The sequence below is a fragment of the Wyeomyia smithii genome, chromosome 2 (genome assembly GCF_029784165.1).
Source record: "Wyeomyia smithii strain HCP4-BCI-WySm-NY-G18 chromosome 2, ASM2978416v1, whole genome shotgun sequence".
Classification (NCBI taxonomy): Eukaryota; Metazoa; Arthropoda; class Insecta; order Diptera; family Culicidae; genus Wyeomyia; species Wyeomyia smithii.
Genome location: NC_073695.1, coordinates 105,017,793 through 105,033,629, shown reverse-complemented (window position 1 = coordinate 105,033,629; position 15,837 = coordinate 105,017,793). Strand labels below are relative to the sequence as shown.

The following is a 15,837-nucleotide window of genomic DNA, read 5'->3' as shown; positions in this document are numbered from 1 at the left end:
TTGCTTTAGGATCTCTAACGAATTGAATAATCAAATTATTAATTAATAAATGATGACATAACCCGACTCATATATAAAAACCTTTGTAGGTATATAAAATTTGTACAGTTATCGTGGGGGACGTTTTTAAGTTTACAGAGTAAAAATAGTGTGTCATTTTCGGATTGCTTTCGTTACAGGTTACAGAACGAGTGCTTGGCTTTCGTAGAGTTGACGTGTATTTTTTAACTCTGTTGATTTTTTTTTGCCAGAACGATTTTTGTTGCTTTTTTCAACCACAATTTTGATATTTTTTCTGCTTCGTACACAATCTGTTATGCTTCCGTATTTTAGTATTTTCGAAAATAGATTTTATTTGGAGCTCTGACTGAACTAAATATTCACTATCATTTTTTCTAGTTCCCTAGTAGTTGAATCATCGAAGAAAATAGGAATTTTCGTTGCTACTAACTTTATAGTTGCCTTTTTCACGAATATTAAGGTAGGAAGAAAATATGCGGAATTCACAAAAGTAAAACTTAGTGTGGTTTACCTAAAGTTTTAGGAAACAAAATTGGCCTTAGTTTTTGCGATTGTGTGAAAAAGTATTGATTATCCTATTAGCAGATTAGGAGAAATCACTTTCATTGTTGCTAGTATTACCACTTTGAAAGAATGTAGTGTCATAAATGCTTATTACAAGCATAAAAAACGATTTTTAAAACTGCATACTACTTAATCGAGCTGAAACTAAAAATTGCTGATTGGAATACTTTTTAAAAACTGTTCTAAATTAACCAATTCAACAGAAATTCGCGGCAAGGACAGGCAGATAAGTATATGGCCAAATTTAGCAGTATTACTACAGAAAATTTCTTAGCATGTCCAACAGTTAGTTGCTAGTTGTTTGTTTCCATATATTACGCGTACATTCCGTTAGACGAAAAGCGACAATGCGTTGTTCTTTTTTGCTTAAATACGTAAGAAGGCTCTGTAAACCTTTTTTGTTATGCTTTCTTTGAGTGTTAAAAATTACAGCTACATGTTTCATTTTCTGTAACCATTGGACCGAGCTTAACTTTCTTCATATATTTAGTTGTTTATATTTTAGACATCCAGGAATGTCATCTCTGTTAGTATAATTTCAGTTCCGGTTCGTTCTAGTAACAGCTCACGTACGTTGTACAAAAATGAATTAAACGAATGTAAAACTTCAACGCTCTTAGTGTTTACTTCCGAGTAAACGAACGTATGTCATCCCTGATTTCAAAATTACCAGCGACTTGCTTTTGGAGATTTGGCTATAATTGATTTTCAGACTATCGCATATCTTTTGACAACTAAACGTCAATTTGTAGAAAAATCATAAATCGCAGAGGTGATTCCGTTTTAGAGCCGAAAATTTGTTTTATATAGTTGAAAAATAATGTATTATAGTTTTAAACCGAAAAATTGAAAAAAAAAACAATACATTCAATCGTTTTGTTGTAAATAAAACAAATCCATCCCAAGTTTGTCGTTATGGTAGATGACGTGCCAAAACGGTAAGTTTAAACGCAAAATCATACAGCACTCTCTGTTTTGATGTGACATTTACACCCACGATGAGTAACTTGTCTGCTCCGTAGTGTGATAATGAAAAAAATCTTCAGCCAAATATTGAAAGTAAATGAAATGTTGAACTACACTTCTTGTACTCAAATTAAGTATAAATATGAACAACCATTTGAATGGTTGATTTTGAAAAATCAATTTTGCTTGATCTTCTTTGCGATCTGGTCGGTCAATATGGTTGTAACTTGAAGAATGCACTTTAATCTACGTGTTATAGATGTCTCCTAACACAATCTCTCTTGCTCTCTTACATTCTGTTTTTTTTTTCTTCTCTCTCATTCTCTTTCTGGGTTTCCTTCATCTTTCACCAGTCTGCCGTAAGTTATTATGGAAAACTCAAGAAATCCTATTTAATATAACTCACGAATAATCCTCTCCAAACGTCATTTCGCGATCTCCATTAGAAATGCTACACCATCCTTTTAAACCTTCTTATACATTTAGTTAATAGGTATCTGTGTATTATTGTATTTTTTCTAAATCAGAAAAAAAACTTATCTTGTTTATTCGCCGATAAATTTACCTTCTTCTTCCAGTTACTGGATCCTTAGCTTTATGACATTCCCATTATTTCATTGAATTATCCCGGAAAATCACCGATGGCAGTTACGAGCTCTTGTGGCGATCCAAGAATGTTAGCCATCATTTAGTACTTTCATTCCTTTTCCGATATACTTTTTTGTATGTTGGCGTAAACTGTATTACAACCTCTCTTATAAACGAGGTGTACAAAGTAATAGTTATTTGGAGGTTGGTTGTTTCACTATTGTTTTTTTTTCTCAGATGTCAATGTATGATTTCACTAGATTTACGTAATAGGATTTTATGCAAAGGACATTTTTATGTGATTGGTTGGATTGATTTGGATTCGACTTTTCTCTAACTCAGCTCAAAGTTTGAAGCTTCTTTGAAATAACTTATTCCTGCTTTTTTCTGCTAAATATAATATTTATAATTATTCCATATTATTATCATAATCATAATTATTACATAGTTTCTGTTTCTTCAATATTACAAAGCTCCGAAATGTTATGAGAGATTACGGGTATACCTGTTGATATAACATTCAATAAGTTGTTACTCTGGTCGCGGGAAGCTACCGAAAATCTGATGATTGTCACTAACTAGCTCGACAGAAAGCTAACCAATTCAGTAAGAAGAAAAACTCTTTTCCGATTTTCTTCACTTTTCGGAAATTACATGCATGGTTATGTTAAAAGTAATAAAATTGAAAGGAAATGAATAAGCCAAAAATGAAATAAGATGACTATTTAACGATAACGAGAAACCTTCCATTTCCAAACAATTGAATAACATTTTCAATCTAAATAGCTTACTAAACAAAAATGTTAATTTACATACAGTGACACTCTTTATGTTCGGTTAGCTTCCCGCTGAAATTCTATATTTCATCTCCCATTTTCATATCGCGGCTCTTCTCCATCTATCAAACGCATTACTTCTTCGTTTCTGTGACGTTAAATCCCTAAACCATTTCTTCGAACTTCACATTATCTCGGTCCAGTACATCCATCTTCACACTTTCGTCTCCTCTTCTCATGAGAGGAGTTGATTTAATTGTAAACTTGCTTCTGCTTTTTTCAATTATATCTTAATGAATATTCAATTTCCCGCGAAAGGGTTGATCGTTCATCTTCGTTGAACTACATGAAATACAAAATGTTGATTCCGTTTATTCCTGCGTTTGGTTCCGTTATATTACACCTAGTTTATGATGATCACCTTCCGCTTCCTCCTTTCAAGTTTAGTTTAAAAATCCTTCATACACGACTAAATTTTCACTACGCTTAGCGCAGTACTTTTCTGAAATAATCACACAAGCAAATTTAAGAAAATCCCTGCACATCTCCTACTGTTATGTGTGGTACAACTTTGTGTGCCTACAAAGTCTTTGTCGTTCAGCATTATTTTCTGTTGCCAGCAATAGAAAAATAAACATCTGCTCAATCTCCCAAGAACTTATGTGCGCGTAATATTTTGATCAATGTTACGTTGAATCAAAGGGAAAGAAAAGCGATTCCATTCAGTGTTGATTACCTTTTGCAGTGGTTCTTATGTTTAATCTTCGCTTAGATTGGGGTTTGGGGACATACGTTAAACGTTGTCCTCGTTTTTGTTTTAGCGAAGATCGTATACATAAGACCAGATCATTGAGGTTATACCAAGCATAATCATTCTCTCTATCTCACTGCACTTAGCCGGGATGAAAGTAATGATTATTTTGTCTAGACTACCCAACTTGTTTGCTTGTCCGACATATCGGGGAACAATTCAGTACGCCTTCTCTACAGACCAATCGATTCAACGAAGGAAGGTCACGGTGGGTTAATGCTGGTACCGAGCCAACAGCAGGTGGATGTAGGCAGGTTTATCGATGTTAAATTTCGTGTTAATAATCCTTACTGCTCGGTTAGCAGACTTTGTTCTTTCAATTATTCGCAACAGGAACATGTTATTACTATCTGATGTTTTGGTTTGGTGATAAGCTTAACGGAACTCTGGTCAGCTCTTTAAAACTAACTGCGTATCATCATGTGTTGTATAGCATTATTTGCCTGGAACAGATGAAACAATTAGTACATAATACTGATTTCGTCCCCAATGAATATAGGACTTACCTGCGCCAACCTCTATGGCAGCCGGTTGCTGTGCTTGAGGTGACTGAAGACGGGGTTGCTGAGGTTGCGGCTGCTGCTGGTTGTTATTGCTGTTACCATTGTTACGATTACCACCATTATTGTGAGAAAGACCGTTGGGTTGATTGTTGCGATTACCGCTGCGTCCTCGGTAATTGTTACGGTACTGGTTGTTGCCACGATAATTGTTCGGACCACGATTGTAGTATCCACCACGTCTGTTGTAGCTGTGAATTATCGAAAGTTAACTGCAGTTAGTACTCTGACCAACAGTGCTTAAGTTTGTTTCGATTGATTAATTGCACATTTGGGTTGTATAACATTCATGAAGATTGAAAAATTGTACATTTGGATTGTATAAAGGGCCATCCACATACCACGTGGACAGCTTTGGGGGGTATGTGTAATGTCCACAGTCCATACAAAATTTTTAGAATTTATATGAGCTGTTGTCCACGTACAGTCAGGTTTTTTTACGCGTTTTTTTTTCAGGTTTTTTTACGTGGATTTTTGGATTACCACGTTTTTTACGGGATACCGTACTAATTCAAAAAAAATTTCGCGGATTTTCGAATTAACGCGGGTTGGGAACCAAAAATGTCTAAATTTTTATTGAGAATACTTGGTCAAAAAAAACCCTCCGCTTTCCGAAAGATCCGAAATGATCGTTGAAAGAGGACAATTTCAAATATTGGTCGTAGATCGTCTCGAGTTTTCTCTAAGGTCTTTCTTGGTCGTTTACTCTACGCGGATTTTTGAATTAACGCGATTTTTTTAATTACGCGGTTTTTTACGAGGCAAAAAAAACTGACTGTACTAGAAAAGTGCAGGGTGCTGTTCGAGACACATCCGCATGGTTGATCTAGCATCACGATAGTTTTTACACTAAGGTCTTTTTTACGCTTCTTTATGAAATCGTTTTTACGCGGCACGTTTTTAATAGTTTTTGATTTTCAAATCGTGTATTCAGAGTGACCGATGAGTTTACTCTATCCAATTACTGAATATTCACTGATTTGGCTTAACCTCTTATATTAGAAATGCAGCGAGGAAGAGTGGAGTCCGGAGTTTTTAGCATGTACGTTAAAGAAAATCTCTGCGACCGGCTTATGTATGGTAATATTGCGTTGTATGCCGCTTTTCGTTAGCAATATCACTTTTGGCAGTGAATGACATGTCGCCTATCATTTGTTCGTTTGGGGTTATTGTCCTATTACACCGATCTGATGCTTCTTGTAAGTATCGCCGATTGAAATGCATTGGAAAAAACAGACCTGTATTCTTCAGACCAGTTATCAGCCAATGTTTACTACGACCATTCACTTATCAACCTTGGGGCCATCGAATTAATATTTTCCATGAGTTACACACAGTAAATATTAATAATGACAATATGTACGTCGAGCGAACCTCAGGTTAAAGTTAATTCTATGTGATCTTTTGAACACTGCACCGCGTTACATGGCATGGTTACGTAAAACCAAAGATGACTAGAACAAGATACCTGACTCTTGCAGAACTCATCGGACATGATTGTCGCTGCGCGTGAGCAAAAGTCGAACTAATTTATACATTGTTAATATGATGTATACTTAACGTCAAAATCAACTGACGACAACGCCAAGACATGACTGTTGAAAGGTGAAACAATTTTTCCAGTATCCATGTGGACGACTGTACCGTGCTGCCATCCGAAAAATGATATTTAATATTGCGCACTTCCCACCAAAATGGACTACACAATTTGAAATTGCAACAACAAAGAAGTGTGCATCAAAGTGCTCATTGACACTTATGCAATCGTTTTTGCGACGGTACTACACCGCAGTTATAAGGTAAAAAGTGTAACATGAGTGTAGCTACACCGCAAAAACGAATTTACCATCACCCACCATACTTTTTGACAGCTTGCTTTCATTCGTGTGCGGCAGTGCTGCCAAAATACATTAGAAAAAAATATATAAAAATATTGGAAATTAAAAAAATCTTGTTTATGGTTGTAATAATTTATTCATGTACGGACATCAAGAAAGTGTTGAGCAATACATTCAATAAATTCCACTCTGGGCCATCCACTTACCACGTGGACAGTTTTGAGGGGGGGGGGGGATTGGCTGATGTCCACGGTCCATACAATTTTTTTAAAATTTATATGGACAGTTGTCCACGGAGGGGAAGGGGGGGGGGGTCAAAATCGTTTAAAATCTGTCCCCGTGGTATGTGGATGGTCCCTCTTGATTGAACATTTAAAAAAAAAATAGTTAGAGTTTGATTCAATTAGATTCCGAAGGAAGTATATTAGTGTTACTCAATCTTTTCTGGCAACAACAATGCACAGATTCAAACTGTGCTTAAAGCAGTGAGCTGAAAATCCTGTAGTCAAAGCAATAAGCAATAATGTGTACGAATGTCGAGTTCTCAAACATGAAACTTTCCGAAAGAATCAAGAATTATCGGCGCATCATTTAAAATAAAGCGTACCATCAGAACTTTCTGATAACCGCTAGGAGCACGCTCTACAGCCAAGTTTTCCACTCTTGCCGAGGTTAATAAAGCAAAAATCGGGTGCCCCGGTGAACCTGACCATATGCACAATGGTTCTGAAACCTGGCTTGCGACATATCAAACTTTAAGTTTTGATAGAATGGGATCTGAAAATAAATATAACCCCTACTCAATATAAACCCCTACTCTGACAGTCAATTTCACACTTTTCTTTTGTACTTTTAAGTGCAAAAAATATGGCAATAGCATTCAGTGCAAAAAATGACAATACCATCAATCTGCATGTTATCCTTAAGCGTTGAGCTGACCAAACTGCTATACCTTTTTCATATACAATCTTGATCAGCTCAACGATCGATGACGGACTATGCATGATAAATCGGTTTTGCTCATAGTGACAATTTTATGAGAATTTAAGTCATCAGATGGCAGCACTAACCGTCGGAAATCGGTCGTGTTCAAAATGTATGGAAAATATGGAAGTTAGGTATCTTGTTCTAGTTATCTTTGGTAAAACAATAAAATACGAGCATAATTAACAAAACCCTCAATCAAAAACTGTTTCAGAAAATCTACCCTTTTCAAATAACCTAAAGTAATCTTTACTCACCCTCCGCGCCTTGTTGATCCTACACCGAAGGTCTCGGTGTTAAGTTTGCGCTCCTGCCGCCAATCTGTACGCTGCTGTTTACCCTTAGCGCGTTCAATCGCTTCGCAGGAAATAGTGTCGAAGAATGACTTTGCCTTGTCGTAGCACACAACTTCGTCCTCCTCCTGTTCGTGTTCACCGGCACCAGTTTCGTTGCCCGAGTCGTCCTTTTTGTCCGTTGTTTCACTGTTCAACTGTTGATTTTTATGGTGTGGGCAAATTGGTCAATTAGTAGGAATCTTGGAAACACATGGGTCACATGACATACACACTGATAACGACGATTGAAACGAATAAGCAAGAATTTTGATTTTCTTAAGGAAAGAATTATCGAGCCTAATGATTGATGATGCTTACTCCTTCAATTCGTCCAATCCACGTCGTCTAAGCACGACTACCATCACGAGTTAGTAAAACAATAATGAGCAGTATTATTCAAAAAGCAAACAAAAATAGGCTCGCTGAGCGATGTAAAGGTATTGGACGTTTTAACTAATGATGGCAAATCTCGTTATTCGTTCAATGTTGTAACCCAAAGTCGAAAGACATTCATTGTCGCAAATAAAAAGCAAAGAAAACAATAAAGATACCTGCTCTGGTTTCACTTCATCGCCCACCTTGAGTTTAGACAGCTGGGAACGGAGCTCCTCGAACTTGTTGTTGGCCTGCTCGAAGTCGTAGTCGTTCTCGAACTTGAGCAAGTTCTTCCCACGATTGAGTCCCTGCTGTTTTTGATTATTATTAGGCTTCTTGCTATTAACGATGCCATTTATGGCTGGCTTCTTATTATTGCTATCGCTAGTGGAGGTAGCACTCTTTCGACGATTGTTGTTGTTGGTGCCCTTTTGATTGAATTTAATTTCGAGACCCACGCAGAATATTTTTTTCAACAGAGAGGTGTTTAAAATGAATTGTCGAAAAAAAAGATGTCCATTAGGAAATGATATTGCAATTATTTTTTTGTTTAGTTTATCCAATAATAAGGTTGATACAAACGGGTGGCCAGACATAGGGAAATGCGGGCGGAATGTAGAGAAAAAAGAAACGGAAGACACGTTTTAGTGAGTTATCATAGTCGTTTTGCAAAAATCAGAATCCCAATTGTCTCGCGATGTCATTCGCGCAGAACTGTAATTGCATATATTGAAATCAAGCACTCTAATTCTATCAGAAAATGGTCTACCGTGCAATGATTTAAGAAATTAAATTTAATCAAAATCCAATCTATTTAAATCTATCGAAGAGTGAATACCTGCTATCTTAAAAATACGCTTAATCTTAAAATAGTTTGCAAACCGGGATTCGAAAATTAGACTCGTTTTTAAAAATTTGATTTGAGAGTTGATATCTTTGTGGTGAAATCTTGATAAAAATGTTTGGAATTCGGTGTTTTCAAAGTTATGAAAATAACAATTATCTACGACTGCAAGTTCCGATACACTTGCGAATATTTTTAGAATCCAATATACAAACTTCTAATAACTGTAGAAAGCTTCAACAAACATATTAAAAATATTGGTAAAAAAATACAAACTATGTGTTTTCTCCGCTTAATTTCAGAGATGACACTAATATGCGGACACCGACAGATTAATATTTGTCGAAATTCTCTTGAAAGGTACAAAATGACAAAACTGCGTACACAATAGAATAGTGTTGAAGATATTCAACTAAAAAGACAAACTCCAAAACCTACCGAAAAATTGTGGAACGACTTGTTTCAGCTTTAGGTATACTAATAGTTTAGCGTAATATATCGGAACTTATGGTTTGGTAAACCGTACAGGCAAAAAATATAACTGATTTGAAGGTATGATATAAACCGAATTGAGGCAAAAATCCTACCTGTGGGATACCCCCGCGACCACGAGGACGACCACGCATGTTATTGCTCTGGTTCTGGTTATTGCCACGGTTGTTGTTCCACCCACGATTCTGGTTATTCTGATTTCCTTGTCTTTGCAAATTCTGGAATAAAAACATAGTTTTATGAGTTTGAGCTTGAACGGCCGCAGTTTTCGTAGTTGCTGCTCCGTAATGGATTTGGATCTAGTGAAGCTGCACAAGGAACCACCGTAAGATTATTTTACCATTTTTCCGCTTTGTATGGATCGTTAACGGCACCGGCTACGTCCTTACGGCCGGTTAGGGTAGGAAAGAAGGATATGGTACAATCGTTGTTGCCAGAGACCGAGCTTACCTCTACAACTCTAACCGACTATAACGGAAAGAAACTACTCTGTCAACGTGGTTCGTGACGAATTTTTAAAATTTTACCCTTCTCTCTACAAGCTTATATATCGACTTTTCTTTACCGAGTTTGGTTAGGTACTCCTACCAAGAATCGGCAATCACAACCGCCTGGAGGATACCCCTTCAAGTGTGTGACTTTTTTGAGTTTAGCGTGAGGGGAGGTCAAGTAGCGGAATGGGAGGGAGCCTTAGGATTGACCCATACGTAAAAGTCCCTCTGACACCGAACGGTCTGATTCTACTGAGATTCGAAAGCATGTTAAAGCGGTCTCTATAACTTTGAAACTAGGAGCTCCCTTGTGCAATACACAAAAAAAGTATTTTTATGGTACAAAAAAGAGAAAAGTGTTGCTGTCTCACCTTATTGAAACCATCCTTCATCTGTCCGCCATCGTTCTTTGCCGAATCACGTCGTTCCCGCTGCATGTTATTGTTTCGTTGATTGTTGTTCCGATTGCGCTGATTATTTGTACGGTCCATGTTTCCGCCATCACCACCGCTACGATTAGCATCGCGACTATTGTTCTGTTGTGCACCACTTTGATTTTGCTGCTGCTGTTGTTGATTTGTTTGGACACCCATATCTACTGTTGGACTCTTGCGGGACAGCAAATTGCTTGGCGTAGTCGAACGCGATCCACCAGTACCTCCTCCACCACCGATCAAATCTAAAACGGATGCTAACGTCATACAAGTGGTCAAAATAAGGTTTGCTTTTTTAGACGCGAAGGCAAAAAGAATTTAACTCAAATACAGTACGTTATGAGTAGCAAGCAGGCAGCAAAGCAAAAAATTAGAAGGAATAAATAATCGGTACCATTTACAGCAAATGAGCTAGAGAATCCACAAAATGAATCTTTGATCACAAATGATTAACGTGTATATATACCTAATATCGCGGGATGGGATGAGCCGGTATCACGGATGATATTCAAAAAAATAAAAACAATTTTTACTAGCTGCCCAACTCATATAACCGCACATTATTCTTTTATTACATATGTAAAGATGTACGATGATACGATGATGAACAAGTAAGTTGTAAAGGCAACTGGCACCATGTGGTCAATCATAATACATGTCATATGACAGCCATTAAATTATACATGCATTTTGAGGTGGCTACTTACCGATGCCTTTATTTCTAGCCAAAATTCTACCTTTTGCATTGCACCAGTTAACCTACACTTTGCATGCATTTTGAAAAGGCATCGACTTCAAACATGTAATATACACATGGTAAAAGCTTTATTGATTATCAACTGCAAAGTTGACAAATTTCATTGTAAAATACTGGACCAAAGATTCTGTTTCATACAAAAGGAGCGGATTCAATTATGAAACGATACGGAAGTATTGCAGTTGACATTTAACAGAACAATTCGAAATCTGCAATTGACCTCTACTTTGATCAACAAACGTTCGGTACATGTTTCTGTTTGAAAATTTGCAGCTATTATCTTGCAGAGAAACGGTCGATTACGTTTACAGTTTTATTATCATCTCGGCAAAATCAATGATAATCAGTTATTTATCTTTCGCGCAGAAATTTGCCAACTTTCGCTATAAGTCCTGTACAGTACAGAACTCTAAACTACAATGCAAATTTTTATGCTAAATAGTGAACTAAAAATGAATTCTAGAATATTTACGAAGCAAGGAAAATATGCATGAACAGTAGGAATGGAGAAAAAAATCAACCCAACAAACGATTGAAGGCATTCGAAAATGATGCGCAGACCTTCGATTGCGCTCATCCCCACCTTGATCTTTAAGCTCAGCGCCGATAACCACTGACGATGTATTGGATACCACGTGGCTTGACCCAATCGGACCGGGAGGTGTCGGTTGCTGCAATGGCGGATCTGCACTCAGCAGGTTTGCTAGTTCGGCCCCAGGAGCTTTGGCAGATCCACCACCGGTGACAACCGCACTACCACCAGTCGGCGGAGGACCCTGCTGTTGCTGTTGCGCCTGCTGCTGCTGCGGTTGGGGCTGCATTTGACTAACCGGTCCACCGGGAGGAAATGGACTCTTATTAACCAAATCGTTCGATAGCATACCTCCGAGATTGTTGATTCCCCCGAAGGAACCGTACGGCTGCGCCAGTGGCTGGTGCCCAGGAGGTGGTCCACTCATCGGCCCGGGGCCCATCTGAGGCATCATGAACCCTGGTTGCGGCTGGAAGCCTGGTTGACCTAACTTGTTCTGCATTGGCGGTAGCTGCTGCTGTGGAGGCAGATGCATCTGCATGATTGCCGGATCGTTCGGCACCGGGTTGTTGTTGATGACGCGAATGTCCTTTATGTCGGACCCGCGAAACAATATGTAGTCATAGCATTGGTTCTGCGGTGCAATCGGAAATTGCGTTTCGCGATCTTCCGTTCCGTATGATTTTACTGGTGGAATTAAAATAAGAAAAATAATGTTATTCTAATTTTTAACGAAATGTTCTGGTCAACTAAGTATTACGCCATTTTAAGCAGGAACACATGACTGGCCATATGGAAATGATCTTTTGTTTCAATTATGAATAAGATGCTGTTGTGTTACATGCAACACAAATTACATACAAATTTAGGAAACAGTGAGTTGGTTTAAAAACGTTCTGAGACAATAAAAATTAAAATTCAGTCAACTAATATAAATGCATCCCGTTTCCGCAAAGCTCATAAAGCTAGTGATTAAGCTTTACCAAGAATTCCTCAAATTATTACACCTTTGGATCATTTCCTCGAAACACAGTTTCTTACACTAGCCGGCTGCCCACCCACCGTCGAAACCAGCGAGCTCTCACAAGCAAACAACTTGTTTCCTACAGCTTAATTCATCGCTAGGATCTACTCCTTAGTTTATGTCCGAAGCAGGAATAGCGAGTAAGGATAGCATGAGCGTAATTTATGCAAAATGCTGACCATTGCAACTTACACAGGTTTCAGCACAGGTGATTCTGTTATCTGATAGTTAATACAGATGAACAGTCTTCGACCTCTGGTCACGAGTCTAGGGCATGATATGTGATTGGGATTTTGATTGAATTTATGCCGTCCTTACTTACCCTCTCGTCTTCTCGATAATGCCAAAATTTAACACTGATCAGTTTTACTTCCAATCAATTAAAAAATCTAATCGTCTTTTTGCTCGGCTTAATCAATGCTGAGAATATCTCTTTCAAACCAAACTTTTCATGAAAAATGAATGCTGGTATTAAATCTGGTTGGCCTATATTATATGGTCCTGTAACTTTCAGGAAACCCAGCCAAAGATGTTGCCAAAATAAGAAAAGATTTTGAAACGTCACATAGTTAGTAAAGAAGAACATCTACTGCGGCATAAACCGACATTTTTTTAAGAGTTATTGTTGTATTATCTGAAATTGAATCAGAAATGTATTATTCTAGTTAACGTTAAAACCAGTTGATTAAATATCTATCTCTATCCAATATGTTAAGATTAACAACGCATGAAATTATTTTACAAACGAAAAATAAAACATGTTTATCATATTTATTTAATTTCACATTAGAAACGTTGCGAAGTTTTGCAAGCTAGGCGAAAGCAGATATTTTGCTGATAAAACAGTAATAAACATAGCTGCGATTCCGATATTTTGACACACATGCACGCGAAACTTAAAGCACAACGTGGTGTGAGTGTACAGATAAATGAAACTCCCCCAACCTTCAGCTTCCAAGTTACGATTAATTTTTTCCCGCAGAAGAAAAATCTAACCAAAAACTTCCCGTAACATTTTTCTTTCCAATAACTAACATTTTCCAAGAAAAAACTCCAATAAAATAAAGTGCTTTCCGCTGTTGGGAAGAGGAACTGAAAATAAGGTTAGATTGCTGTTCAATAATTAAGACAAAAAGAAATGCTTGGTGAACAAAACCCGTACGACACATAAAAAAAGGCTGTTAAACAATGGCTGCTTTACTTTGGCGACATGATTGAAAGCATTTTTACGACAGCTTACCTCTCGCTAGGGCGATTGTACAACGATCCGGATCTACCGTAAATAGGAGCCCCTCATATCGGATATCGGCTTTCGAAATCAACGAAATGCAGGAGCCAATTTCAGGCATCGGGCAGCTCATTTTGGCTGGTAAGCTGAGCTGCTCCTAAACACGTCAATCTGAAGCACTTTCAATAACTAATTTTTGCCAGGCTACCGAAACTTGATAATTCTGTACTGGTTCTGTGGGAAAACGGAAAACGAACGGAATCTTCCCTCTGCCACTTTCGTCTCCTTGGCACACACACTCGGGCAATATCCGCTTTCACTTCAAAATGAAGAGAATCCTTCTTCTACACTTTACGGCACACGAATGCGAAGGTGAACGCGAACAGACGATCAAGAGGCGATTCAAAGATGGACGACTTTTTACTGCTGCTGGGCGATGACGATAGCTGATGATGGTCGATGATTGCCGAGAAAAACGGCCGCAGCGCACACAACTGAAATATAAGAAAACAGTTGCCAGTGTTATTGGTCTCCAGAGTATTCGTTTGAATAGTAAAATATTCATTAGTAATTACACACTCGAAAGACTTGTGTCTGATACAACGTATGCCAACGCTTCACGATAGCAAATTTTAGATTTCGAAATTTAAAGGGATACAATTTTAATTGCTTCTACTTGTCATTCGAAGCAAAGATTTTAAATTCTACAATTAGCCTTAAGCTTCTTCAGAATAGACATGGTTATGTATTTTAGCTTTACTAGGAACATTGCCGCTCCGACTCTATGCGATAGTATTGGTTGAACATCTGCCGAGTGTAAAAATTCGCAACACTATACACATGACAAACACAGGAAAACCTTATAACGGGAAAACAAAACGGTTATATTACTCTGATTTTCATCACATTCGCAAACTGTATGCAACTGTTCGTATTCAAAAAAAAATTAACATCATTTACCTTCAGAAACGACAAAAAAATCGTAACCACCTTGAAAGAAAAGGAATAAAACAAAGTCGTACACGAACAACACACGTCTGCCTAGTGAAGTTTGCTGCGATGACTGGCGGCTGCTTCCGAGTTTAATCGATTTTCAATGATGATGACAAATCAAAAATAGCGCATCACTTGCTGTTTGATCGATTGTTTTCATTTTATCTCGACACCGGCGAATTATTTTTGCAACATTCCCGCCTCTACAGCAATATGTCTATAAGGAAAGGTTAAGCCTGTATTACACTCTTTGACCAATGGTCAAATATTTGACCTTCTGACATAATGGTTAAATTTATTTGACATCATGGTTGTTGTTTGCCCGTGTTTGTCCCATGTAAAAATTGGAGAGTGACAAATAATTATCTTTGACCAAACTTTTATCTGTCAAAAAGTGACAAATATTTGACGCTTGGTCGAAAAGTGTACTACAGGCTTTAGTCTAACGCAATAACCTATTGGCCCTGACACAAGTAAGTTTTTTATGACTGTTCGCACCTACGCGAATTCTCATATGCAATGGGCAAGGCAATGGGACACCCGAAAAAATGTTCAATGCTAAGAGATGGCGCTGTAGTGGTAGTGGTAGTAAAATCGAAATTTCCACGATTATTTTGCTTAATGACCGGAAAAACTGCTATTAGTTACCCTGTTTTTATATTATTCTAACTTTCTAGTACTTCCACTATATGCAATCTATTTTTATCAAAAAACTTGATTTTATATCCAACTTTTTACGCACCATAATGGCGGGTGCTACAATGCGTGTTCGTAATTTGTGAAACTCTCTGCTTACGCCAAATTCATGATTTCTGCAGTTTTGGCAACATTAATGCTGCCAGCTTAATTGTTCTTCTTTTGGAATACATTAAGAGTCAAACTGACGTAAGCAGAGTTGTCAAAAGGGTATGATGATTCGTCACAAATTTACAAGCGTGCAACTTAACCTTTTTCCGGTTTTAATAATATAGGTGAATATGAATGTAACTATTACTATAGTTGCTATTGTAACAGATGATTAACTTTATATAGGTATTTCGGACTGTTTAGATCATTATCCAGCTTTTTACGCACCATAATGGCGGTCGCTATAATGCGTGTTCGTAATGTGCGAACCTCTCTGCTTACGTCAGATTTGTGATTTCTGGAAAATTGGCAACACAAATGTTGCCAGATATATTTTTCTTTTGATAAATTGTATGAAGACTTCAAACTGACGTAAGC

At 37.6% G+C, this 15,837-nt stretch overlaps 1 protein-coding gene across 7 annotated transcripts; it reads right to left on the bottom strand.

Moving 5' to 3' along the window:
- Positions 1-1,784: 1,784 nt before the first annotated feature.
- Positions 1,785-14,708, bottom strand: LOC129721731 (protein LSM14 homolog B). 7 transcript variants are annotated; one of them, XM_055674639.1, is made up of 9 exons: positions 14,581-14,708; positions 13,633-14,114; positions 11,720-12,055; positions 10,017-10,336; positions 9,250-9,372; positions 7,995-8,246; positions 7,366-7,598; positions 4,233-4,477; positions 1,785-4,169 (listed from the first exon to the last, which is right to left on the bottom strand). In XM_055674639.1, exons 2-9 carry the CDS (start codon positions 13,751-13,753, stop codon positions 4,162-4,164), a joined length of 1,638 nt encoding a protein of 545 aa, XP_055530614.1. In that variant the 5' UTR covers positions 13,754-14,114; positions 14,581-14,708; the 3' UTR covers positions 1,785-4,161. The 7 variants fall into 7 exon arrangements, with proteins under 7 accessions (XP_055530614.1, XP_055530616.1, XP_055530617.1 ...); XM_055674641.1 differs by having other exon boundaries at positions 8,022-8,246; XM_055674642.1 differs by having other exon boundaries at positions 7,995-8,129.
- Between the last annotated feature and the right edge of the window lie 1,129 nt (positions 14,709-15,837).